Source organism: Natator depressus, chromosome 7 (genome assembly GCF_965152275.1).
Source record: "Natator depressus isolate rNatDep1 chromosome 7, rNatDep2.hap1, whole genome shotgun sequence".
NCBI lineage: Eukaryota > Metazoa > Chordata > Testudines > Cheloniidae > Natator > Natator depressus.
The window spans coordinates 53082691-53110619 of record NC_134240.1 but is presented as its reverse complement, the minus strand read 5'-3'; the positions used below and the strand labels follow the sequence as shown (position 1 = coordinate 53110619).

Genomic DNA, 27929 nt, shown 5'->3' with positions numbered 1-27929 from the left:
TGCAAAATGGTAGGGACCAATGATGGGATTTAGATGTCTAGCTAGCTGATTGGTCCTGAAATTTGAAGTTGAAGTCAATGGAGCTACTCCAATTTACACTAGCTGAGGATTTGGACCCTAAATGTTGTTGTTTGCATAACTATGGGGGTGAAATTGGAGGTTGGATTGTGTGTTAAAACCGTGCTCCTTAACTTCGATGCTGGATTGTGAGAGAATGTCTGAAATCGATTTGCAGAACGCTGTTGCTTTCCTCTCTCAACCTTGCAATGCAGACCTCTCAACCTACCCAGCGAAAAAGGTGAGAGACAAGGTGTGGAATTAAAACCCCCAACAAACGGATGTGTGAAAAGCTGAATAAATAGGACACAAATGCACTTGACTTCAAAGGATTTGGAGGTTTTCCTCTAACCTGATGGCTCCTTGCTTCCTTCATAAGAAGGGCCCACCTGGGTCGTACCAATGGTCCATCTAACCCAGTAGCCTCATTCTCACAGTGGCCACTGCCAGATGGTTTTGGTAATTGGGGATTTAGGGACACCTGGAGCATGGGTTGCGTTCCTGACCTTCTTGGCTAATAGTCATTGCTGGAGCTATTGTTCAGCCCTTCATGAGTAAATCATCTACAGTTATAAGGGTCTTTTTTGCTTGTCTTGCTACCTGCTCAGTTTTTGAGGGGCTGTTCCAATGTTGATAGGATTAGCCCATGTCACACAATCCAAGCTTGTCGGACATGCAAATGTCCCAAAGTATCTCCTGGGCAGACAACATCATTACAGTCAGATGATGATCTATCACAACCAAATGATATTTGCATAGTGGTGTTAAGTTGTGATGGAGTGACCTTACATACAGCAGGACATTTTGGAACAGACTCATGGTAGAATGAGAGAGTTGCAGCCTGGTGTCCATTAGCACTGTGAAACCGTGATGTTGCATGATGGTGGTGTTCTGTGGTGTGGCAATAGTATGTTGTAACATGGTGATGTCAACCTTTCAGGGTGTTTACATGTGTCACCACAAAGCTGACATCAGCACTTCCTGATGAGAGAACTTTGTCCTGGGAGATTAAGTTTGTGGGCAGCTACTTTGTAGATGAAGGATGGGTAGGGTTGCCATCTGTTCGGGTTTTACTGGACTGTCCAATTTTTGGCTTCTGTGTCCGGCTGCCACTTAGCATTGCCAGGTGTCTGGTTTTCGACTGGAAAGTCCAGTCAAAAATGGGACCTGGCAAACTAAATAGTACCAGAACCAAAAGTCCAGTTACTGCAGGGCAGGGGGATGTGCTGGGTCATTAACCCATATCAGCCCCGCTCAGCCTGGGCCACCTCCTACCTGCAGGCAGGCTCCTTGAGACGATCCAGTGAGCGATGGGGGTGGGGGGAGAGGAGAAAGTGACGGGGGCAGGGCTTTGGGAGGAAGAGACAGAGTAGGGGTGGGGCCTTGGGGGTAGAGGCGGAGAAGGGACTGGGGCCTGGGGGAAGAGGAGGGGGAGAGCTTCAGGGGAAGAGGTGGAGAAGGGGCATGGCCTTGGGGGTAGAGGTGGAGAAGGAGACGGGCCTTGGGGGAAGAGGTAGGGTAGGGAGAAGAGGCGGGGCAGGGGGCGGGGCCTTGAGTGCCTGGTTACCAGAAGTTAGAAAGGTGGCAACCCTAAATATGGGGGGGAATTTAGGTGAGAAATGAAGGGTTATGTACCATATCAAAAAGGAGATGCAGGAAACTAGTTTCCATTCTCTCACTACAGTTTTCAAGTGTTTCACTCTCCCAACTCTTTGTCTCTCTAAATTGAAGCAGAGAATCCTTTGTGGTAATGCCCCTTGCAGGAACGCCGGCTCCCATCAAGACGAAAAAGTCCACTAAACTCATTGGGGAACTAACTCGTAAAGGTAAGAAGTATGCACACAACTCCCAGAAATCCCTGGTGGTACGTGGCTCAGTCTACATCGGGGTGGGCAAACTATTTGGCCCAAGGGCCACATCTGGGTATCGAAATTGTATGGTGAGCCATGAATGCTCATGAAATTGGGGTTGGGGTGCAGGAGGGGGTGAGGGCTCCAGTATGGGGCCAGAAAGGAGGAGTTCAGGGTGCGGGAGGGGGCTCCGGGCTGGGGCAGGAGGTTGGTGTGTATGTGGGGGGGGTGGTGAGGGCTCTGGCTGGGAGTGCAGGCTCTGGGGTGCGGCTGGGGATGAGGGGTTTGGGTGCAGGAGGGGTTCGGAGGACAGGAGGGGGATCAGGGCTGGGGCAGGGGGTCGGGGTGCGGGAGGGGGTCAGGGTGCAGGCTCTGGATGGCACTTACCTCAAGCAGCTCCCGGAAGCAGCGGCATGTCCCCTCTCCAGCTCCTACACGGATGCGTGGCCAGACGGCTCTGTGCACCGCCCCATCTGCAGGTGCTGCCCCATCCTCAGGCACTGCACATCCGCAGGCGCCACCCCTGCAACTCCCATTGACCGTGGTTCCTGGCCAATGGGAGCTGCAGGGGCGGTGTCTGCAGACAGGGGCAGCATGCAGAGTTCTCTTGCTGCCTCTACATTTAGGAGCTGGAGGGGGAACATGCTGCTGCTTCCAGGAGCTGCGCAGAGCCACGGCATGAGCAGAGCGGGGTAAGCCCCAGAACCCCGTTCCCCAGCTGGAGCGCCGGAGCGGGGCAAGCCCCCGACCCACTCCCCAGCAGGAGCACGAGGGCTGGATTAAAATATCTGACAGGCCAGACATGCCTTGCGGGCTGTAGTTTGCCCACCCCTGGTCTACATACAGCTACACAGAGCAGGGTACATGAGTGGAGCTGGGTGAAATATTTTGACTGAAACCTTGTGAATTTGTGTTGGTGTCACCGAATTGTTAGACTTAAAAAAAATTTCAAACACTTCATTTCCACATTTTTGAAAAATGTTTAGGATTTTGATTAAAAATGGCTTTTTCTTTAGAAATTCCCTTCAATTAAAAAAAATGTAAAATAATTTTAAAATGCTTGATATCAAAATGAAATGTTTCATTTTGGTTCAAACAATGTTTTGTTCGACCTAAAATGCATTTTTTTTCGATTTGACAAAAATTTGGAAAAATGTTGGTTTTGTATTGACCCAAAATTTGATTTTTTGGATTTGCCAGAGAACCGGAGAGTCAGTTCTTCACACAGCTCTGTTGAGGAGCCCATCTCCAAGACACTGGGGTGTGTGAATGTGCTGGGCTGGCTAGTGCTGTTACACCTGTGGGCAGATGGAGTCACCCCACTCAGTGATTATCAATTCCAAACGATTCCCATTGTTTGTTGTATCCCATGGTTTCCAGCGCACTTACTGGCGGTATCTATTTGGTGCTGTGCAGGTCTAAATTAGTTATTTGGAGAAGGAGCCAGGTTGGCAGGCAATGGGAAAGGAAAGGTCCTGGAAGCATTAAATATGTTCAGAGAAATCAGGAGGAGAGTCTATAATGTACCTATCCATTCTCTGATGGTAACATCCGAACACGAGGTACAGTACACATACCGCCAATCGGCAAGGTCTTTCGGATAACATCAGCATATGTGGTTGGCTAGTGTTCGCTCACAGGGATTTAGTTTGCTACCATTCCCCACACAAGAGTGGTATAAACACACTGGGCCAAACTTTGTTCTTGGTTACACTGGTGTAAATCCATTGATTACAGGGGGTTACTTCAGAGTTACACCGGGATAACTGAGCACAGAATTTGGCCCTGAATATATATGTCCGTGCTCCGGTGCCTTTAACAAGCTACGCACCAGCATGGATCTGTCATTACCTCCATCCCTAATTTATTTTCCTTCTTAATCAGCAACCCCTTGATTGTCACTCACTAGTCAATGGGCCAAGTTCTCCCAATGGGATTGCAACTGACAGGAGAATTCAACCCTATGTGTCCTTCCACTGCAGTGCTAGGGACACATTTCCTTCAGCAGCGGATGTTTGAATTGGAGGGGGTGATTTGTACACTGCTGTGATACCCCTTTTCCTCTCCCTTTAAATGTAGGGATGAGGAGATTTCCAGAGGTGCTGCAAAGAAGTAAAAAGCTAAATGTTATTCCCTTCCCAAATCGCCAAGAGGGGCCTCAGGAATCTGCTCTGCTCAGGAGAGTGGGGATAGGGGCACCTTTATGTAGGTTTTTAGGTTTGCCCCCAAGCCAACAGGAATTGCTAAAACCCTGTCTTCACATCAAGAGGCAAATATAACTCCAATATTCTATAGAAAGTCTCTTCCCTCTGGAAATAATGCTGTGTGGAACTGGGTAGCTGAAGAGAGAGTTCCTCCAGAGATTTTGTCCATGTGACCAGCTGGGCTGGGGAGGGGAGGGAAACAGTCTCTGCCAACAAGAAGGGCTGTTGTTTCAAATAGGTCAGTGCTCACTAGGGAACTTTTAGTGCATGGTAACAGGGTTCACATGGCCACTTAGTAGACCCTAACATTATTGCTGCACTTTTATTGCACTGGAAATATCAGGCCATTTGAATTCCCTGTTTTTGCTAGACTACTCATTGGAGGCCCAGTGGTGCTTGTGATATCATAAGAGACTGGAAGTAAATGAGAGGGGAAGGGGTTTGCAATCAGAGGGATAGATCCTTGTTTCCAGCTGAGCTGCTTGTAGTGTAGGACCTAACCTGAAGAGAAAGGTGGCTATATCATAGAATCATAGAATATCAGGGTTGGAAGGGACCTCAGGAGGTCATCTAGTCCAACCCCCTGCTCAAAGCAGGACCAATCCCCAATCAAATCATCCCAGCCAGGGCTTTGTCAAGCCTGACCTTAAAAACTTCCAAGGAAGGAGATTCTACCACCTCCCTAGGTAACGCATTCCAGTGTTTCACCACCCTCCTAGTGAAAAAGTTTTTCCTAATATCCAACCTAAACCTCCCCCACTGCAACTTGAGACCATTACTCCTTGTCCTGTCCTCTTCTACCACTGAGAATAGTCTAGAACCATCCTCTCTGGAACCACCTCTCAGGTAGTTGAAAGCAGCTATCAAATCCCCCCTCATTCTTCTCTTCCGTAGACTAAACATTCCCAGTTCCCTCAGCCTCTCCTCATAAGTCATGTGTTCCAGACCCCTAATCATTTTTGTTGCCCTTCGCTGGACTCTCTCCAATTTATCCACATCCTTCTTGTAGTGTGGGGCCCAAAACTGGACACAGTACTCCAGATGAGGCCTCACCAATGTCGAATAGAGGGGAACGATCACGTCCCTCGATCTGCTCGCTATGCCCCTACTTATACATCCCAAAATGCCATTGGCCTTCTTGGCAACAAGGGCACGCTGTTGACTCATATCCAGCTTCTCATCCACTGTCACCCCTAGGTCCTTTTCCGCAGAACTGCTGCCTAACCATTCGATCCCTAGTCTGTAGCGGTGCATTGGGTTCTTCCGTCCTAAGTGCAGGACCCTGCACTTATCCTTATTGAACCTCATCAGATTTCTTTTGGCCCAATCCTCCAATTTGTCTAGGTCCCTCTGTATCCTATCCCTGCCCTCCAGCGTATCTACCACTCCTCCCAGTTTAGTATCATCCGCAAATTTGCTGAGAGTGCAATCCACACCATCCTCCAGATCATTTATGAAGATATTGAACAAAACCGGCCCCAGGACCGACCCCTGGGGCACTCCGCTTGACACCGGCTGCCAACCAGACATGGAGCCATTGATCACTACCCGTTGAGCCCAACAATCTAGCCAACTTTCTCCCCACCTTATAGTGCATTCATCCAGCCCATACTTCTTTAACTTGCTGACAAGAATACTGTGGGAGACCGTGTCAAAAGCTTTGCTAAAGTCAAGAAACAATACATCCACTGCTTTCCCTTCATCCACAGAATCAGTAATCTCATCATAGAAGGCGATTAGATTAGTCAGGCATGACCTACCCTTGGTGAATCCATGCTGACTGTTCCTGATCACTTTCCTCTCGTGTAAGTGCTTCAGGATTGATTCCTTGAGGACCTGCTCCATGATTTTTCCGGGGACTGAGGTGAGGCTGACTGGCCTGCAGTTCCCAGGATCCTCCTTCTTCCCTTTTTTAAAGATTGGCACTACATTAGCCTTTTTCCAGTCATCTGGGACTTCCCCCGTTCGCCATGAGTTTTCAAAGATAATGGCCAATGGCTCTGCAATCACAGCCGCCAATTCCTTTAGCACTCTCGGATGCAACTCGTCCGGCCCCATGGACTTGTGCACGTCCAGCTTTTCTAAATAGTCCCTAACCACCTCTTTCTCCACTGAGGGCTGGCCATCTACTCCCCATGTTGTGATGCCCAGCGCAGCAGTCTGGGAGCTGACCTTGTTCGTGAAGACAGAGGCAAAAAAAGCATTGAGTACATTAGCTTTTTCCACATCCTCTGTCACTAGGTTGCCTCCCTCATTCAGTAAGGGGCCCAAACTTTCCTTGGCTTTCTTCTTGTTGCCAACATACCTGAAGAAACCCTTCTTGTTACTCTTGACATCTCTTGCTAGCTGCAGCTCCAGGTGCGATTTGGCCCTCCTGATTTCATTCCTACATGCCCGAGCAATATTTTTATACTCATCCCTGGTCATATGTCCAACCTTCCACTTCTTGTAAGCTTCTTTTTTATGTTTAAGATCCGCTAGGATTTCACCGTTAAGCCAAGCTGGTCGCCTGCCATATTTACTATTCTTTCGACTCATCGGGATGGTTTGTCCCTGTAACCTCAACAGGGATTCCTTGAAATACAGCCAGCTCTCCTGGACTCCTTTCCCCTTCATGTTAGTCCCCCAGGGGATCCTACCCCTGGGGGACTAACATGAAGATATGCCACCACTACGCCCTGCCACCCACTCACCATGTTCCAGAGGTTGTTTTTGGCAGATTTATATTTAACTCAAAGCTCTAACACACACTTGAGAAGCTCTCTCAGTGAAAGATTTGGGATCTATGTCACTTCAGCCGAAGACTAAGAAAATCCCCACTCCCCTGCACTCTGGTCCCCCCAGGAGTCTTCTAGCAAAAACAGGGGAGGCAAATCTTGCTCTTCCTGGTGTTTCTAGGGTAAAAAAACAAGCAGCAGCAACAAGATCATAAAGAAGCAGAAAAGAGCACAGACACTCCTCCCCACTTTATAGATTCCTTTTAAGATTCCACCACAGAATTTCAAGGAATGGAAGGAAACATTTCTTCAGTGGCTTTGGTGAGGTTTCTGGTGGCCTCACCAGATTTGTGGCCCGAGGGACTGTCAGTCAGGATGATCACAATGTCTTGACCAACTGCTAAATAGGGCAGAGGTTCACTGCATTACACCAAACCTCTGAAATTAAATCCAGGGGGGTATTTTCCATGCACACAGCCAAATTAAACCTCAGCCATTTGCATGGCTGTCTGGTAGGGCTTAATCCAATGGTTCCAGATGTTGTCTTTGCTTGTTGCTTGCCAGTGCTGCTAGGTGAGTGATTTCCAGCTGAGCTGACCGTAGAGCAGTAGAGTGTAGAAAGGTGACCAGACAGGCCCCTGGGGCAGTGTGGGACAGCAGTGGGAGGACTGCTTGCACTGATTCATGTACCTCAGAAGTGGGATGTGTCCATGTTAACACTGCCCTGATGTAACTCCCACCCATGCAGATGCACTTTGGTTTGGAACTAGGGTAAATTCCATTCATGGATATCCAGGGGATTGTGTGTATAGAAGGATAATTCCATCAGTGGAATGTTTCTAATGCAGACGAGGCCTTGCTGCTGTGGAAGGCCTGGTGTTTTGGAACAAAGAGGAGGCAGCCTGGGACACAGAGCTTTCTAAGATGCATCTTCTGGTATCTTTTCCAGTCATGCCACAAGAAGGGTCCAAGCTGAACTTGGGGAAGAAGATCAGCATCCCCAGGGATGTGATGCTAGAAGAGCTCTCACTCCTCACCAACAAAGGATCCAAGATGTTCAAACTACGCCAGTTGAGGGTGGAGAAATTCATTTATGAGAATCACCCCGACATCTTCACTGACAGTTCCGTGGTAGGTCATAGAATGCAACCACAATTCCTACACACACGGGAATGTGAGGGAAAGTTGCATGGCTCCACTCTTACCACAGGCTAGGGGGATATTCCTTGGGTGGGAGAGAGGCCCAAGATTGTGAATGAATAAACAGACTGAACTTCCTTTTTCCACTAGCATTGGGTTCCTTCATGGCACTTTTGGGCTCCGTTGATGGAGCAATGTCAGGAAAGCTGAACACTTTGTGTTGTGTTGATGTACAAAGCTAGAAAAAAGAAAAGGAGTACTTGTGGCACCTTAGAGACTAACAAATTTTCATGAAGTTGATAGATTTCCACTCCATACAGCTAAATTCAGTGCCTTGCATAATGACAGGTTTCAGAGTAGCAGCCATGTTAGTCTGTATCCACAAAAAGAAAAGGAGTACTTGTTAGTCTCTAAGGTGCCACAAGTACTCCTTTTCTTTTTGCAGATACAGACTAACACGGCTGCTACTCTGAAACCTGTCATAAAGCTAGAAAAGTGCATGACTATTTACCTGTTATTATAATAACAACATTTCCCTTCTCGCACGGGTGCGGGGGGGGGGACAAATGATTCATTCAGACCTGAGGTCAGCTCACCTGGGCTCTCTTCCATTTTTACTGTAGGATGTGGTATTTTCCCTTCTCGGTGTAGGCCTCAGTTCAGTTTTGAGAGAAGATCCATGAAGTAAAATTGAGACAGAGGCCTCCAGCAGCTGATATTGCACTTTGGTTTGTTTGCTGGGAACCCATTAGTAGAACTGTAAAGGAAAGAATGTTTGATTTTTGCTATTGTCCTGTGCTGGCCTTTATAGTGCATAAAGTCAGGCTTATTCATTTTTTCCTCCCTCCCCTACCTCCAAAAAATTAATTCTGCTTGTTGTTTAACCTTAGAATCAGGGTTGGTCTTCCCTGTTTTTCTTGGAAAACCAATTTGAGGATTGGAGTGGGAGCTTTCTCAGCACTCATACGAAGTAACGTGGATATTGAACTTTTCAGAGAAAGAGCTTTTCTCCCAGGCGGTTGCCACAGTTTGAGTTAAACAAACGGAAGAGATCTCATAATTTTAAACACTGTGACTCAACATCTCCTCTCCTCTTCTGTCTGCTATTTAAGCTTCCATCTCTTGGCATGCCATCATCCCACTTATCCTCCCGTCCAGGGGAATTCAAGGCTTCCTATTTCTAATACAAGAGTCAAGCTGAAAAAATGTTCTACAAAAGAAAAACTTTGAGGCCTTCTTCACGATTAAAGCAGCAAATAAGGGATTTTTCCCCCTTTGCAGTTTACCTTTAACAAGTACAATTTGGGAAGCCGGGTGTGAAGAAGGCATAAGAAAGGCTGGGTTGGAGGAGGAAAATGCCACCAAAATAAGAAGGGGCAGTACTGAGGGGTGGTCTTAGGGAGAGACCAGGGCTGATATTCAGGATATGTGGGTTGTATTTCTAGTCCTGTGTCCCCTTAGGCATGTCTCCATCTCTGATTGTTCAGCTGTACAGTTATGTTATGTGGCTATCCCTCCCAGAGTGTTGGGCCATTAGTGTCAGTGCTTTGAAGTTCTTGGATGGAAGGTGCTGGAGAGGTATGCAGCATTGTTATAAATAGTCAGAAGCCCAGGAAAGATGTTGAGGAAGAGGGTGAAAAGGACACAGTTAAACCGATAACCTTAAACAGGTTACTGCAGCTTCCAAACCCTTTCTCCACCTGGGGAGTTTATGCACCTACAGCTCACCTAAGGTTGCAGCAAGGATTGTAGACATGGGAAAAGCTCAGAGATCCCCAAAATACCTAAGGCCCAAGTTCATGTGTCAGCCTCTGAGGCTGTAGTGAGGATCCAGAAACGACATCTTTTATGTGAGTTCAGAAGGTTTGTGAAGGGTTTATGGGAGAGCTGTCTTTGGGGGCATATGAGGCCAAGGCCAGATTTTCAAAAGTTGGGGTGTCCAATTTGAGGAATGCAAAGTGAACGAATTGTGGCACTTTAAGCAGCTCAAGTTGGGCAGCAAGAAACTGAGGCACCAAAAAGTAGAACGTATTTTTGGAAATGTGGGTCTCTGAGCTTGGCGTTGCCAGAGACTGGGGGAATGATTCTATCCCAGAGTTGGGAGGAATTTACATTGTTTTTTATTCATTAAATACTAAGCTTCACTCCACAGTGCTCTGGCAATGGATCCCAACTGTTTTCCCATGGTGAGAAAGGAATCTGGCCAGGATAGTCATTCACTATCATGCAGTGTCTTCCTGAAGAGGGTGAAATCTTTCAGAGTGATATTGGAAGATGCTCTGCCTTGGGGAAGGGTATTTGGGGTTTAAAAAAGTCCTTAGCAAGCCTGGAATTTCCTGCATGGCCTTGCCGTGGTGAATTATGAGGGTAGCAGGTTGATGAAGCATCTCCAAACAGGAGTTGCTGTTTCCTATTTTAAAATCCTGCGTGCCTCCTTTTCAGATCTGCCTTTTTCAAAACAGGAACAAATTACAATTGTCCAGTGTCTTTGGCCTGCAGGGTTCAGTCTGCCCTACTAGTCTCTCTCAGGACTAGATTGACAGGATCAGGAACATAACTTACCGTCTGATGGCTACTCGGTGAACTATGTGAAATGAGTCCATTGCGCTCAGTCCATTGCCCTTATTATTATGTATTTATTGTATTGTGGTAGCATCTAGGAGCCCCAGTCATAGACTAGAATCCCACTGTGCTAGGTGCTGTACAAATACTTAGTCCTGCCATGAGTTCAAGGGACTGGACTAGATGACCTCTCCATGTCCGTTCCAGTCCTATGATTCTATGAAACACAGGAGAAGAAGATGATCCCTGCCCCAAGGAGTTTACAAGCTAAGCATAAGACAGAGAGGGAACACAAGGAAACAATGGGACAGTACTGGCTGGAATGATAGGCAGTGGTCTCAGCACACCAGCACCCTATCCCTTGTCAAGTTTTTTGTAGGCCTCACAGCAAAGGAGAATTCTGAGCAGAGATTTGGAGGAGGACAATGAGGTAGGTTTGTGGATGTTTAAAGGGAGCACCTCCCAAGTGTGTGGGGCAGCAGGGGAGAATGCACTAACGTGTTTGAAAATCTGGCAATTGGGCAATGGAAGTTGGCATCATGGACTGATTGAAGGTGAGCGTCAACAGCTCTATGGCAAATGAGAGATTATAGGTAGGGTGAGGATTTGCCATGAAGGACCTGGAAAAAGTGAAGAAAAGCAACTTATATTTGCTGCAATGGAGAAGGAGGAGACAGCAGAAGAATGCAGGGAGAGGGTTGATGTGGTCAGAGTGACAGGCTAGGAAAGTGATCTTAGCAGCAGCATCCTGATCAGATACGAGCGGGGCAAGATTGTATTCGTCAGGGCCAGAGAGAAGGATGGTGCTGTAGTTGAGATGAGATGATGAGACCCTGGCTGAGAGTTTCAGCTGTGTGGATGGACAGGAAAGGTCACATCTTGGAGATGTGATGCAGAAAGAATCAGCAAGATTTAGAGCTGGCCTGGAGGTGAAGACCTAGAGAGGGGCCCCAGCAGAAGCTGATGCCCAGGTTATGGGTCTGAGTGTCTGGCAGGATGGTGGTGGTGTCTACAGTGTTGGAGAAAGGAGCTTGTGGAGAGAGCTTGGGGGAGGAGGAGATTCGGAGCTCTGTTTTAGCCATGTTGAGCTTGGACGGATCGTTAACAAGGAGCTGTCACAGAGACAGGCTGAAATTTTGTGTTGAAAAGAAGGAGACAAGTTTGGAGTGAGTAAATGTCCTCATCACAAAAACTATCACCACAGCTGGCCCTAATTAGCACCTCTGCTGGCAGCCTGAGCAAAGAGACCAGAGGCCGACTGGGCCACAGAGCCCGAACTATCTTCTTCCCAGAGCCAGTTTCTCTGGAGCAGAGGGTCAATATAAAGGGCAGCTGCCAGTGCCATCTCTATGCTGTGGACTGATTCTTATCTCCAGGACTGTCAATACAGCACCTGTCACTTGCACCAAATTCAAAATCTTTTTCTGACCCTAAGATTCCCTGTTCCCTGCCATCCCTTCCTTCCTTCATCTCCATTGCATGGAAGGACCCGGAAAGAGAACCTCTAACAGGGGGAAATAAGAGAGGAAGCTTGGGGTTTTGTTTAGCAGAGGAGTAGAGCATTTCTATTGCTACTTTCAACTGCTCTCCTCTTACCATTCATGTTAGTGTCCCCTAGATCCTAGAATAAAACAATTATGGAAGTGAAGAAGCCCAAAGCTGGGTAGATGGTTGTATGTGGTTGCGAATAAAATGAGTTTGGTAAGTTCTCAGCCAAGCCAGCAAGGTAGAGCTAATGCAACTCCCCCTGTCTGGCAGTGGGTATTTAAAAGCAGTCTTTAGCACTGAATGGGCAATGACAAGAAATCTCTGAGAGCTGAGGCCAGGGTGGTCTTTTCAGATCAGGGGGAGGGCCCAGTTTTGAAGCACAATGCAGGGAGCAGGGACTGAGGCACTAGACCATCAGTCTGGCTTCTGCTGTGCCTCCAGAAGAGAGCAAACAGCTACAGCCCCCAAGCTGTGCTAGGCGCTGCACACAAGACAGAGGAAGACATGGCCCCAGCAGGCTAACCATTGAAACTGCCAGATATGACATGAGGGAGGAGCGGCAGGAAGGAGGGGATGGGATGGGATGGGACAAGGGTTCCAGCAATACAATCAAGGGGCTACATCAATACAATCAAAGGCACAACTCAGTGGCTCCCGTGGTCTGTCAATGTATCTAGAGAAAGGTGGATGGAGATAAATAGAAATTAGGGTACATGTTAAACATCAGCAATATCTTTATATCTTGAAGGCCTGCTCTGCACTGAGCATCAAAGCCTTTGAACAGAGGTTGGGAATGACCATCAGTGGAGATACTAAAATCTGAGACTTGATACCTTTCTGTCAAAGATACTCCTGGGATGAAACTGGTCATGGAAAGTCAGTCCTGTCCTGATGGAGCAGGGTTGGATTAAAAGATCTGCTGGACATCTCTTCCACCCCAAACGAGTCTATGAATGACTGTGGAGACTGATAAACCCCTTGCTCCAGGAGAGGTGACATGTGGGGTGGGGGATAATGGGGAGGAAACCAGAGTCTCCTCTCAGTAGCTTTGGGGTCTGTCACAGGATGTCTCTTTATATGAAGTGGGGACAGCTCCCCTGTGTCATGACTGGTGCATCCTTGGTTGAGCGGATTAATAGGCCAAGGTGGCATCTGGGGCTAATAAACGAGAGGAAAGAGAGCTGTGAGAATGGAGGAGGGTCTTGGAGGAGTTCTCTGGGGAAAGCTGAAAGCAGGAGAGCAGTGGAGGGGCTAAACCTGCTGAGCTGGAGAGCCAGTGCCAGCAGGCTGAAAAGAGCTAGGCCAGGGGTATAGCTATATTTGAGCTGGAAGGTGTAATTTCCAGCTCAAGGAGCTCTGATCAAGCTAGTGCACTAAAAATAGCATGTAGCCGCGGTGGCACAGGAGGTGGGAGGAGCTACCTGCCTGAGTACCTGCCTATCTCAGACAGGATGTACTTGCCACACTAGTCCCTCATGCAGCTGTGGCTACACTCTGTCAGTGCATTAACTCAGTTATAGCTAGCATGGGCATGTCTCTGTGAGCTGGGAATGATCAGTTGGAATGACGTAGGAGAGTGTCCGGCAAAACAGAAGGGGCCAGAGTGGGTAACCTCATCCACCCTTCTCTGGCCCTGCCGTCCAAGATAATGTGTGTCTCCCGCAGTGCAACACACAAACCATCGTTCACAGCACTGCCCTCGGGAACAACCTTTTTGGAACCAGCCACAAGCTACCCGTCCAGCACAAATCCGCCCTCCTCTCCAGCCCTACAGTAGCACACTGGTGGGCATAATCCATGTCATGTGAACAGCTCATTAACAACAAAACTAGGAAAAAAAGCCAGTGATACTCAGTGGGTTGCTTGGCTGATTGTGTCTCCTGTTGCCACCTATGATTTTGTTGCTCTCCTGCAGGGCTCAGGACAAGGCTGGAGTCCATCTTCCCTACCCACAGGACCATGCTGCCTCCCACGGGGGAGTGCCGTTATTTTAATAAATTAGCATGAGATACCTGACTATCTGGGACTATCATCCCCCTCTCTCCTCATACAAGCACATGGCAAAACTCAGCCCTGGTGTAAATGCTGCTGCGCCAATGGAGGATTTGCTGATACCTCCCTGCACGCTCTCTCTCAGCAAAGATGCGTGCCTGCTCACTTACTCCCTCTTGCTGTTCCATGCCTGTCTGTTTGAACTTTAAATCCCCATGGCCCAGAATAAAGGAACATATAGTTGGCTGCTCCAGTAACTTCAGAAGTGTTATTAACAACACAGACATCAAGTATTTGGGAACCTCTTCATCAGGGAGGTGGAAATAGAAACACATTTTGTGCTCTCAATCATTCCTTTTAGGGCACAGCAAGGCGCCATCACAGAGCTCACAGTGTCCCTTTCCAGGCACTCCCTCTGTGACATCAGGGCCTTGAGATGCTCAGATTGGGGGGGGGATCATTTTTCACCCGCCGTTTCTCCTGAGGCACATATAGCAGTGCTGGAGGATTAGGAATGGATCCTGGGCAGGCGCTCATTAGACTCTTGGCCGGGAAAAAGGTTTCACAGACATACAAGTTCCGGTTGTTTACGAATCCTGAGGCCTCTAGGGTCCAAGGGGCACCCTCTAGGGTCCAAGCACAAGCAGCAGTTGTTCCCTGGTTAGAATATTTTGTAATGAATTCAGGGCTGCTGTATGGACAGCCCTGTAGACTGAAGGCCTCCATCCCACAGTGCAGTGCCAAGCAGGCAGAAGCAGAGCAAACTTCCCTATACCTCCTAGGGCAGTCTGTGTCACCCATTCGCTCCTTTGCCTCCCTGCCATAACTGCTAACAAGGGAGCCAATTAATACTGATCCTGGAGGTGCTTTTTGTGATGTGGACATGAACGGGGGTCATTAAACTCCTTTCATGCTGGTCCCCTAGCGTATAACTACACTGCAGCCTCCCAGCCCAGGCAGACAGACATGTGCAAGGTCCACATTAGCTAACATGCTAAATGTAGCAGTGCAGACAACACGGAATGAGCTAGCCATTCGAGTGCAGACCCAGGGGGCTGAGCTGGCTTGGAGTCAGGCAGGTAGCCAATGTCCACATTGCTATGTTACTCCACTTGCTCAAGCAGAGCTAGCCAGCTCCATCTACCTGGGCTAGGAGGCATGCTCAAGCTGCATGTAGATGCACCCTAAATGGCCTCCAGGTGGTAGCAGCTTTTGGTTTACATTCAAGCTGGTAACCTTCAGGTGAAAGGTTAGCCACCCAGCTCCTGAGACAGCCCACTGGTAGCCACATTTCCCTTTAAACACCTTTACCTCTGGCATGTAACAAGCAACAGAGACACAACTTCCCTCTCCCAACTTTGACTAGGTACAGTCTCCTGCTTGGGACTCTCCTTCAGGGGCTGCTGTCTGTTATAGAAAACTTCAGGCTGAGGCTAGCTTTCTTCACTTGTTGCACAAGGAGGGATGAATGACACAAGACCTACCAGGACACCAGGCCCACTCTGGATACAGGAACTAGAAAGGTTCTGCAAGAACAATTCTCTTTTCTATATGGCCTTTCCCATGAGCAGGGCTCCCTCCGGAGTAGCTGGCCCACCAGCACTTTTGGTGAAAAGGAGAGAGAAGTTTTTAAGTGATAGATGCAGTGCCATGTGTTAGTGCTTTGAGACAACCTCCCGCCCTCCTCCCAAAACACCCCTTTATTTCAGTCTGCCTTTATACAGCTGGGCAGTTCCCCATGTATATCCAAAGAGACAGCCTCACCATCCTCTGTGTACAGCCCCAGATAGAAGAGAAGAGACCTCCATGATCACAGTTCTCTCCATCCCCAGTGTTTTCTGACATTCAGGGGAACCTAATCCTCCCTGTTCCTAAAACGGGAAGCCCATTCAGGCGGGGGCAGGAGAGATTTTCCCAAAGGCTGCCAGTGGCACCAGCTCCATTTGTTTAGCTTGCTGATGGCTGGATGCCCGGACTGCAGCTTGGATGACCTGCTGTAAAGCTCTGGACGATGTCACTGAGGCATGGAGTGGAGGGTTGATAATGCCGCACTGAGCCTTGTGGGGTTTTCACTGCTTCTCAACTATTTTTAGCTGAACGAACAGCTGGCCTTGGGAAGCCTGTTACAGCCTGGAAAGCTTCTCTTTGCTAAACTGCACTAGGTATAAGAGACATGAAGAATCCTTAACCCTTTAAAGAGTCATGGGACTCACATTGCCAATTGGCTGCACCAGGGGAATTTACGCAGGCAGTATAGCATGATGAATGCATCTTTGGTTCATCTTCATCTGACTTTCTCCATTATTGCTTCATATGCCTATAACCTACCCCCAAATCCAAGTGCAAAGAACATATGTGATACATGTACTTGGATAGTATTACGTTTTATATGTGATACCTGTGTCTGTGTGCAGACTGTAATATTCCAAAGGAGCCACTTTCTTTTAGCTCTTATGTGTCAAGATATGATCTCACATACATTCAATATGTAAAACATGTTATGTACATGATACTGCCATATATGTCACTTAAATTTTTATTCCACATAGGTATTTGCTGAAATCGCATTGAGGGAAGATGGGGGCACTGCCGTGTCTGGCACCACACCCTTCCCATACTGGGGATCCCATCCCACAATGGGCCATGTGCCCTCTTCCCGAAAAGAAGTCAATGGGCATTAAATGTGCTCAGTGCTTTGCAGAATCAAGCCAATATTAGGTGGAACAGAACCTGCTTTTAGGTGATAAGAGACTGTATTTGCTAGCCCTTGCTAGGGAGGGCAGAGGACCTGAACAGCAAAACCAACTTTGTCTTTTAGATGAATGCAGGTTTCTTCCTCACCATGCTGTCTGGCTAGAGCTGGTTTGCTAATATCCACTAGGCTTATAATAAAAGCTTTTGCATTCCCGTACTTTTGTCTTGCACATGCAGTGGGTCTCATGGAAGCCTTGGGTGTTCTCACAAGCTGCCATGCCTCCAAGTTTTCACAACCTTCATAGAATCATAGAAAAGTAGGACTGGAAGGGGACCTTGCTCCTCCTTGTGGCTCATCTGGGAAATCAGCTCTGCCACTTGGTCGGATGCCCCTTCCTGTGGTTACTCAATCCATCATTCCATTCACACACTCACTCACTCCATGGCCTCTCATGCACCAGAAGCGGCAGCGCTTTCCTCTTCATAGCTTAGCCCTCAGACTAGGTTACATTAACATTCTCCCCCCTTCCGGGATATCACAAGTCCTTTGAGGCAAACTGTCCCAGGCACTCCGCTCCCCACTGCCTGGTCTGTGCCACTCTCAGTGGCTGGGAGGGGAACCTGGGTCCGCCCTCTACACCGGGTTCCAGTCCAGGGACCTTCAACCCAGCAGCTTGGGGCTTTTACTCTCCCAGCCCTTACTGCTCCTTCCCTGGACTGCTTCCTAGTCTCTCTTTGCAGTTTCCTGCTCTTCCTCCTTGTATTGGGGAATGCCATTGCAGATTTCCTCCCCCAACCTCCAACTTCCTTTCTTTATAGACCTTGTCCAGCTCCTGCCCCCAGCCGGACTTCATCAGCAGTTAGGCCCTAGCACTTCCTAGGTTTCCTCTAGGTACAGCCTACGGTTAATTGGCCTCATTTACCCCTTCCGGCCTTGTGTGGGGTGGCCACCCCATCACAGAGCTCGAGAAGTCATCAAATCCAGCCCCCTGCACTGAGGCAGGACCAAGTAAACCTAGACCATCCCTGACTGGTGTCTGTCCAACCTGTTCTTAAACACCTTCAGTGATGGGGATTCTACAACCTTCCTTGGAAGCCTATTCCAGTATTTAACTATCCTTATTGTTAGAAAGCTTTTCCTAATGTCTAACCTAAATCTCCCTTGCTGCAGATTAAGCCCATTGCTTCTTGTCCTACATTCAGTGCACATGGTGAACAATTTGATCACTGTCCCCTTTATAACCACCCTTACCATATTTGAAGACTATCAGTTTACCCCCTTCAGTCTTCTTTCGTCAAGACTAAGCCTGCTCAGTTTTTTAAGGCTTTTCTCAGACATCAGGTTTCCTAAACCTTTCATCAGTTTTGTTGCTCTCCTCTGGACTCTGTCCAATTTGTCCACATCTTTCCTAAAGTGTGGCACTCAGAAATGGACACAGCACTCCGCCTGAGGCCTCACCAATGTTGAGTAGAGCGGGACAATTACCTCCTGTCTTACATACAACACTCCTGTTAATATGCCCCAGAATGATATTAGCCTTTTTTTGCAACTGTTTCACATTATTGACTGATATTCAATTTGTGATCCACTATAATCCCAGGATCCTTTTCAGCAGTATGACCACCTAGCCAGTTTTCATTTCGTAGCTGTGTATTTGATTTTTCCTTAAGTGAAATACTTTGCACTTGTCTTTATTGATTTTCATCTTATTTATTTCAACCAATTCTATAATTTTTCAAGATTGTTTTGAATTCTAATCCTGTCCTCCAAAGTACTGCAACCCCTCCCAGCTTGGTGTCATCTGCAAGTTTTATAAGCAGACTCTCCACTACATTATCCAAGTCATTAATAAAAATATTGAATAGTACCAGAGCCAGGACTGACCCCTGTGGGATGCCACTAGTTATGCCCTCCCAGTTTAACAATGAACCATTGCTAATTACTCTTTGAGTATAGTCTTTCAATCAGTATTGCACCCACCTTATAGTAATTTCATCTAGTGTGCACTGACAGTCATGTGAAACTGTCAAAAGCCTTAGTAAAATGAAGATATATCACGTCTACTGCTTCCCCTCTTCACTAGGCCAGTCACCCTGTTAAAGAAGAGCCATATATAGCTGCCTGTAAAGAAGAACAAATGCACCAGTGGCCAGGGGAGCAGTTTCATGTTGTCACAAGTCCTGGTATCCCAGCATACTTAGCTCCCACAGTGGGCTATTGACTCAGTTCTCATTTACCTTACCTTGCCATGCTAGCACATTCCTGCCATGAAGCACTCCCTACTATTCCAGTCCTGTCCACCTCAGCTTAGCCAGTGCACCTCATTTCTGACCTGTACCTCCTCCTGTTATTCCAGTCCTGCCACCATCCCAGCTCTACTGGTGCACCTCACTTCTGACGCAGCAGTTTTAGTTCAGAGTACCTGCACAGATCTGCTAATGTGCCTCATTCCTCCCCTCCAGTACCCCCTGCTCTTCCACACCCTGGCCTCTAAAGTAGCCCTGCCAGTGCAACTCAAAAAATGACCTTCAGCATCCCCTGCTATTCCATGCCTGCTCCTATACTGGATACAGGGAAGCTTCCATGCTACATGCTTCTAGTGTTTTTTGTAATTTGGACAGATGTCCAGTAGTAACTAGGAGGAGACCCATCAAACTCCCTTTGAGTTCCACACCAGGAAAATGTCAATGGAATATGCCCAGTAACAATAACTTCTGCCTTTTGTTCTCTCACTCCAGGATCACTTTCAGAAGTTCATCCCAGCTGTTGGAGGACATTATGAAGGAGAAGCTCATGGTTACTTGCACAGTGGTGGGCGGATGGTGGGTGGAGTAACTGCAGGGCAGTATGGATCTAGTAAGCTGCACTATCCCCCTGCCCCTCCTCCTAAGCCTGGGAGCAAAGGCAGTGCTGGGGGCACTGAAGCTGATTGTGCCGGGGGCTCAGCCGGCAGTGGGGGAGGAATGGATGGTGGAGGAAGTGACAATGCTGGAAAAGGCAAGTATCTCTCTACACACTAAGAGTGAGGATGGGGTAAATGTCAGAATTTGGCCCATTATCATTGTTAGGGATGGGTGTAGCTAAAAGAAAAGATGTGAGCTGAACCCTTCCAAACCCAATTCCTTCTCAAAGTTTTGAAAAGTTGGGTTGACTTTTGTTTCAATGTTTTGCTCACCTCTGCCTGGTGTTGGAAAGACACAGAAATATAAAAATTCTATCAGAATGTATCTGTCCTAGCTAAACCAAAGAAGGTGTGAAAAACCTGGTAAGAAACCTTGATCTCCTAAGGTTGGTACAGCATATGCTTATCTTACATATTGTCCATTATGGGGTTTTACACCTTCTTCAGAAACATCCATCATTGGCCACAGTTACAGATAGGTGCTGGTCTGGTTGTACCATTGGTTGGATCTGGTATGTCTCTTTCTACCCATATGTGCCTATATGTTTGCTTTGTTTTGGGATGAAAGAATTCAGCTAAATGCAGAGAATTTTCAGATAAGCATCAGAACTGAACCATCAAATCTTTTGAGGGTCACTCATCACTAATTACTATTCTGCTGAGGCAATCAAAATTCATTCAATATTTTTATTGACTTTTAATGATGTGTGTATAATACCGTCCACCTACTTCAGTCCTTGGTTAATTTGATCCTCCATTTACTTTGGCCAGAAACCTCTGGAACTAAATCCCTTGTATTAAATCAACTCAGCCTCCTTTCTTCATTGTGATTACTTTACATAGGTGATACTGGATAATAATTCAATCTCTGGCTATAGAATGTTGCCATTTAGGCTGATCCTAAGGGATATGGATGACAGCTCTGTCCAATTCCCATTAATGTCTTAGATGGCTTAGATGTCAGCCTTAATTAATGAGGAAGAATCCACATTTGGAATTAGATCAGAACCAGCCTTAGCAGTTCCAGGTGGGCCCCCCTTCATCACTGCGAACATGTGTGTCATTGTCACATTACTGGGCAGGGGCTGAGAGGGGATGTACGCCAACCCTCTGGCTGCTGCTGCAGAAGTGGAGGCCCATTATTTCTTTCTTTCACCCCTACTGTTCTGTTGCCTTCTAAACTGCTTTACTGACCCCAGGGTCTTCACAAGGAAAAGGGCTAGAAAATAACTTACTTATGATGGTAGGGAGTTAAATGAAAGCTGAGATTCCTCTTTATGTTTATAATTCCCTCAAAGCAAGGCAGGACCACAAAGAGGTTTTTGGTGGCCTGGGGCAAAATGTGAAATGGAAGCCCCCCACCCTTTCAAAAAACTACCACTGCAGAGAAGTCTTGGGGGAGAGAGTGGAAGGGGGACTGGACAGAAAGCCTACCTTGCACTTGCCCTGCAGCGGCGGCTCCTTTGTCCTGCGCCCGACTTCCTGCTCCAGGTGTTATGACCTGGCACATGGGGTCACAGAGCCACTCACTCAAATTGGGCCTGGCTGCCCCTCAGTCATGACGGAAGAGCAGCCAAGCCAAATCTGAGTGGCACTGTGACCTCATTCACCAAGTCGCAACACCACTCGAACTGGGGGCCGTCTCAAATAGGTGGTCTGGGGCAAACTGCCTCTTTTGGCCCCCCTCTGGGAGGCCCTGAAGCTGGAGGCTTGGGGCTGTGGGTTTGGCAAGGCCTAAAGGCTGGCTCTGAATGAGAGAGAAAATAAGCAAGCCCAAAGAAGATGGATATGATGGAAAAAAAGAATACAAAAGCTGTGCTATTCAGATTTTGCTGTTGACATTATAAGCACTGCTGTTTTCGGTGCAAGCTGCAGTAGACATCCTGATGGTGGGAGGAATAACACAGTGCACTTCAGTCTGATCTGATCCAAATCAGAGGAAGGCACTGTTATAAAAATAGTTCTTTGTATGGCTAAGGTGCTTGTCTTCTAAGAATCTTAAAGAGACATACAAAGCACTGTTGAATTAACACTGCTGGTAGGTAGGTGTCATTGTGCTCAGCTGAGTAAACTACGGCACACAGAGTGAAAGTAACTTGTCTAAGGTTACCCACTAAGTTAATGGTTGATCCGGAACTAGAACCTAGAAATTGTGACTCCCAGGCCGCTGATTTAACCCCTAGGAAGTGCAGCTCTGTAGTCCCCAGGATGTGAATTTGCACAGGGAGACCACAACAGAAGTCTCTAGGCTATTGTTTAGCCGTTCTTAGGAGTTTAGAAAAATAATAAAGTCTGAAGCAGGCAGTCTAGTGACAATGTAGCCCACAAGAGTGTAACTGGATGGTCTGTTCATGTCACTGGTACACCCTGATAAAAACACCAACTTATAAAAAGTACTGACCCATGCAGAGGGATGTGGCCAAATCAGACATGTTCAAGAAGAGGTTAGTTGGGAAGTTGTTAGGAGGGACAACGCTGAGTTGCAAAGATCCTGAAGTTCAAAGACATTAGTGTCTGGGATTTGGGTTTGGCCCATTATATAGAGAAGAACTAGGTGCAAAGTTTGGCTCTAGGACCAAACTTCCCCATCTTTGGTGGTGTTCAGACCCAGGGTTTGTTTGGGCCTCATGTAATGCTGATGGAATTTACACACCCATATCCCAAATAAGGGAGGAAGGGGTTAATTCAGGCAGTAGGCAGCATTTCAGCTTTTATAAAGGCTTCCCCCTCAGATAGGAAAGGGCTGGCTGATAGACAGATAGACCTTGCTGGGAATAGAGCCTGAACAGACAGCTGGGACTTTGGGGAATGTAGCACTCTTTCTGTCTGCCCCAAAAGAGGAGTCTGCCTGGACCTGGGGCAGGTTGAAGCAAACCATCCCTGTGATCTTACTGGGGTTTATGTTTGGGCTACACTAGGCCAGGGGTGGCAGGTTTGTATAATTTTTGGTGGTGCCCAGAATGGGTCCAAGTCCCGCCCCCGCCCCCACACCTGCCTAAGGCTCTTGGAGGGAGTTTGGGTGCGGGAGGGGTGCAGCTCTGGGAGGGAGTTTGGGTGCTGGGTACGGGCTCTGGGCTGGGGCAGGGGTGCAGGTCGGAGTGTGGGATGCAGGCTCTGGGAGGAAACTTGGGTGCAGGAGAGGGTTTGGGGTGGGGGCTCTGGGCTGGGGCAGGGGGTTGGGGTGTGGGAGGGGATGAGGGGTGCAGGCTCTGGGAGGGAGTTTGGGTGCTGGGTACAGGCTCTGGGCTGGGGCAGAGGTGCAGGTCGGGGTGTGGGATGCAGGCTCTGGGAGGAAGCTTGGGTGCAGGAGGGGGTTTGGGGTGGGAGCTCTGGGCTGGGGAAGGAGGTTGGGGTGAAGGAGGGGATGTGGGCTCTGGGAGGGAGTTTGGGCTGGGGGTAGGCTCTGGGCTGGGGCCGGGGGTTGGGGTATGGGAGAGGGTGAGGGGTGTGGTGCTTATCTCAGGCAGCTCCCGAAAGCGACCCGCACACCCCTCTGGCAGCGGCTCCTAGGCAGGGGGTGGAGGGGGTGTCTCCGTGCACTGCTGTCCCCAGGCACTGCCCCCACAGCTCCCATTGGCTGCAGTTCCTGGCCAATGGGAGCTGCGGAGTCAGTGCTCAGGGCAGGGGCAGCACGTGGAGACACCCCCCCAGGCTCAAAGGGATGTGTCAGCCGCTTCCGGGAGTGGTGCGGAGCGAGGGCAGGCAGGAAGCCGCCTTAGCCCCACTGTGCTGCTGGTGGTGGCGGCTGGGGTCCCCAGGCCCTTTTAAATCACCCAGGGGTGGCAGGTGGGGCCAGGAGACGCTCTGGGGGAGGCGCGTGGGGGCAGCAGGTGAGGCCCGGGGAGAGACCCAGCCCGGAATATTGGTGGAGCTGGGCCCCCAGGCCCTGAATATTCCTGGAGCACGGGCACCACGGGCCCATATAACTTGCTGCCCCTGCACTAGGTTGCTTATTATAAATGTCTCTTTACCAAGATTAACCTGACAGGGGTCTGACATAGCTTCTTAAAGGAGTGGGAATGGCTGGGCAGCAGCTACCCCAAGCTGGAACTTCCACATTCTGGGTGAAATCCTGGCCCCATTCCAGTCAATGGCAAAACTCCTATTGATTCACTGGGTCCAGGATTTCACCCTCCATCTCTAGTCATCCATCGGAATAACGTAGGAGAGCATCCGGCAAAACAGGAGAGCAGTGGAGAGGATAAGCCTGCTGAGCTGGGAGCCAGTGCCAGCAGGCTGAAAAGAGCTAGGCCAGGGGTATAGCTATATTTGAGCTGGAAGGTGTAATTTCCAGCTCAAGGAGTTCTGATCAAGCTAGTGCACTAAAAATAGCATGTAGCCGCGGTGGCACAGGAGGTGGGAGGAGCTACCTGCCTGAGTACCTGCCTATCTCAGACAGGATGTACTTGCCACACTAGCCCTTCATGCAGCTGTGGCTACACTCTGTCAGTGCATTAACTTAGTTATAGCTAGCACGGGCATGTCTCTGTGAGCTGGGAATGATCAGTTGGAATGACGTAGGAGAGTGTCCGGCAAAACAGAAGGGGCCAGAGTGGGTAACCTCATCCACCCTTCTCTGGCCCTGCCGTCCAAGATAATGTGTGTCTCCAGCAGTGCAACACACAAACCATCGTTCACAGCCTTGGGAACAACTCTTTTGTAACCGGCCAGCTTCCACAAGCTACCTGTCCAGCACAAATCCGCCCTCCTCTCCAGCCCTGCAGTAGTACGCTGGTGGGCATAATCCATGTCATGTGAACAGTTCAATAACAACAAAACTAGGAAAAAAAGCCAGTGATACTCAGCGGGTTGCTTGGCCGATTTTGTCTCCTGTTGCCACCTATGATTTTGTTGCTCTCCTGCAGGGCTCTGGACAAGGCTGGAGTCCATCTTCCACGTCATGTCTTCTGCAGTGGGAGAAGCCCACTCTTGTGGATGATGCAAGGCCATGCCATGGGCCTGACTGCCTTAAAAAAGTTAACTTCCCAACATGTGCTCTGATGAAGCCCCATAGAACAGTGCCTCTCAAACTGTGGTCCATGGAACATCATTATGAATGGGAAAGGAAGTGGTCCATGAGATAATCTCTCTTAAGATGTAGTCCATCCTGTGAAAAAGTTTGAGAACCCTGCCATAGATCCTAGCTCTTAATTTGCGACTCACAGGGTCAGCTGACAAAATTGAGTGGCTTTTAAGTTTGATGCCTAGGATATGGAAAGTGCATTTGTTCTGTGCAAATCTCACTTGATCAAAATGCTCTTCTCTTCTGTGTTTGTGTCCAGGTGAAAAGTCAGGAGGTGGGAAAAAAGTCTCTGTCTTTAAGACCTATATCTCTCCATGGGAGCGAGCTATGGGCATCAGCCCTCAGGAGAAAAGTCAATTCACCATTGACTTGTTGTCATATGGTCCCAAAGCTGAACTCCCCCATTACAAATCTTTTAACAGGTGAGGCCACTTGGAGGTGTAATGCAGGGTACATGAGCTGTCAGACAATTCTGGATGTGGCCACTGCTCCTTTAACAGTGTCAATGGGTTTTTCACACATGCCATGTTGCAGCCTCTTGCAAGGCTAATACAAAGGGGAGAGAAGTTTTAGTACTAGAGACAACAAATGGGGATTCTTCTTTAGAAGGCTTTGTTCTGGGAGCAGAGGTCCTTAATTCTATTCCACCTTCCCCAGAGTACATTACACATGGTTTAGCTGGTAACTGCAGTGTCTCTAGTCATGTCTGAATCCATGGATTTATTACCATAATCACCTGTAGAGCTCCGCAAAAATGGCTCTTCTAGACTTGGGTCCCAAGTATCCATAGTACTGCAGTTGAGAACCAGGCCCTTGTTGCTCCTTCTTATGAGCAAAAAGTGTATTACAGATATTTCTAGCACAGCAGCAGCTTTAGTTGGGGATTGGTCCTGCTTTGAGCAGGGGGTTGGACTAGATGACCTCCTGAGGTCCCTTCCAACCCTGATATTCTATGATTCTATGATTCCAGTGCATTTCTAGATTTTAATCACCCCATTCCCCATCCAAGTTGCTGAGGAAGTATGTGTTGACTAATCTTCAATCGCAGAATGAAACAGAGGTTCAAGGAGGATTAGAACCCAGGGCTCACCTGACTCCATGTCTTTGGTAGAGCTGCTGTACCATTGCACCTGAGGGAATTCTGCACCACTGCACAATGCAGAATTTTGCAGAAATTAATGTTGTGCGTGCAGAATTTCTTTTCCCCCACAGAAATAGGCTGCAATGCTGCTAGCCGCCACTAGTGACTGCTGGACCCAGCAGAGCCCAGCTCACACATAGAAGACACTGCTGGGGGGAGGGGGAGGGAGCTAGAGGGTTCCTGCCAGCTGCAGTTTCCAGCATGACCTGGGGGAAGGAGAGGGAAGTGTGCAGGAAACTCCGTGCAAGCCTGAGACCGAGCATCAGGCTGTTTCTCCTTCTGGATCCCTTGGCTCTGGGAGGGTAGGGGGGGCAGGTGTCTGGGCAAGGAGGGTCCCTGCGGCTGGGCTCTGGGAGGGAAGGGGGCAGGTGTCTGGGCTGGGGGGGCCCGCAGCTGGGCTCTGCAGGGGGAGTAGTTGTGACTGCCTGGTCCCCCAGCTGGGCTCAGGGGGTGGGGGGAGAGAAGGGGGCAGAGAAACAGGAAGTGGGTTGTCATAGGGATTTCTTTAACTCTCTGCTCCTGTGGGAATTTTTATGTGTGTCTGTATTGTTAGAGACATACTTGCTGACAGGCATTTTGAAATAAATTACCAAAATAATTGAAATTGGCATGATTATGTAGTGTTATTTTGACAAAATTTGCAGAATTTTAAAATATTATGCACAGAATCTTAATTTTTTTGGTGCAAAATTTTTAAATTTTTGGCACATAATGCCCCCGGGAGTATACCATGCAGCCTCCTTTTTATAAGTTTATGGAGCCACTAGCAGCTGTGGCAGAGGTTGGCCTGGTGTGCTGCTAGAACAGTAGAGGGGGAAAGTATAGGAAAAGAACTAGCAAGCACCTTTTTTAATACTGAAGGCACTGGAGAGGTGTATGTGTATGGTAGAAGTAGTTTTCGATGTTTGGTAGATTTTGTTGGCGAGTGACTCCTGCAGCTCGTGACTCTTCTCTCTCTACTGGAGCCTTCAACTCTTCACTGATAAACATTAGAAATGACAGGTTTCAGAGTAACAGCCGTGTTAGTCTGTATTCGCAAAAAGAAAAGGAGTACTTGTGGCACCTTAGAGACTAACCAATTTATTTGAGCATAAGCTTTCGTGAGCTATGCATCCGATGAAGTGAGCTGTAGCTCACGAAAGCTTATGCTCAAATAAATGTGTTAGTCTCTAAGGTGCCACAAGTCCTCCTTTTCTTTTTATTAGAAATGACAATAACTTTTTCTTTTCTAAACCACATTGTTTACAAACGTGCTGCTTGCTGACTCCATTTGTAACCCTGTTCCAGGACTGCCATGCCTTATGGTGGGTACGAGAAGGCACGCAAGCTGATGACCTTCCAGATGCCTGAGTTTGATGTTGGTCCTTTAGTGCCAGAACCCATCATTGTCTATAATCAAGAGATCAACACTAGACCCTCCTTCAACAGGACCCCAATTCCCTGGCAGGCGTCAGGAGAACCCACGGAGTACAACATCGAGATCAAAGTGCCGATGGACGGTGAAACAGAAGAACTATAAATCCCACTCTCTTCTTTCCTTTCTTCCTTTGCTCTCAACCCCTCACACTTGCAAGTCTATTGTGGGGAGCTGAGAAATGCACCTGCAGTCCCAGGGATCCTTCCTTCTCTTTGTCCTTAGGGCAGACGAGTTCCCAGTAGGTTCTAAGCTGATCTTTGCTGTGGTGTTCATCCATATCAGAAGCAGACAGAGGGAAAGCACTGAAAAAGAGCAAGAGTGAGTGAGCAAGAGAGATGGCTTATCTTTGTACCCACCAAGGCGAGAAAAGACAAAATTATGGCCTATGTTTAATGACACTGCATGTTGCCTGGCTGCTCCATATTGAACCTGTCCTGTCACTTGTTAACAATCAATAAAGCACCTAAAGGAAATAAAACAGTCTTTTGTTTGTTTGTTTTTGTGTCAGGTCTGAAAAAAATGGCTGCTCAGGCTGTATTGGAAACAGTCATAACAAAATTAGGACAATATTGGTCTGGGGATTGCCCACATACACCGACACCACAGACACCAATGGACGGGGGGACACATGGATGCCCATTGACCAGCTAACCACACATAATGGGGTTAGCCATGGAGACTACACAAAAGCTGCACCCAGTGCAGAATGTGACTGCTCACCAGCTTTGCAGCATTAGCTTC

The 27929-nt window shown here is 48.2% G+C and overlaps 1 protein-coding gene across 1 annotated transcript; it reads left to right on the top strand.

The window, feature by feature from the left end:
• The first annotated feature begins 1807 nt into the window (after positions 1-1807).
• Positions 1808-27574, top strand: MYOZ1 (myozenin 1). Its single transcript, XM_074959880.1, has 5 exons — positions 1808-1877; positions 7778-7959; positions 19444-19702; positions 24890-25052; positions 27059-27574. The coding sequence occupies exons 1-5, from the start codon at positions 1808-1810 to the stop codon at positions 27288-27290; spliced, it is 906 nt and encodes a 301-aa protein (XP_074815981.1). The 3' UTR covers positions 27291-27574.
• Positions 27575-27929: the final 355 nt, after the last annotated feature.

Excerpts from the sequence above, each read along its gene's own strand:
- MYOZ1 (XM_074959880.1), top strand. The coding sequence starts at position 1,808 with ATGCCCCTTGCAGGAACGCCGGCTCCCATCAAGACGAAAAAGTCCACT. Across the intron at positions 7,960-19,443 it reads TCTTCACTGACAGTTCCGTG|GATCACTTTCAGAAGTTCAT; the intron begins GTAGGTCATAGA and ends CTCTCACTCCAG. Across the intron at positions 19,703-24,889 it reads AAGTGACAATGCTGGAAAAG|GTGAAAAGTCAGGAGGTGGG; the intron begins GCAAGTATCTCT and ends GTTTGTGTCCAG.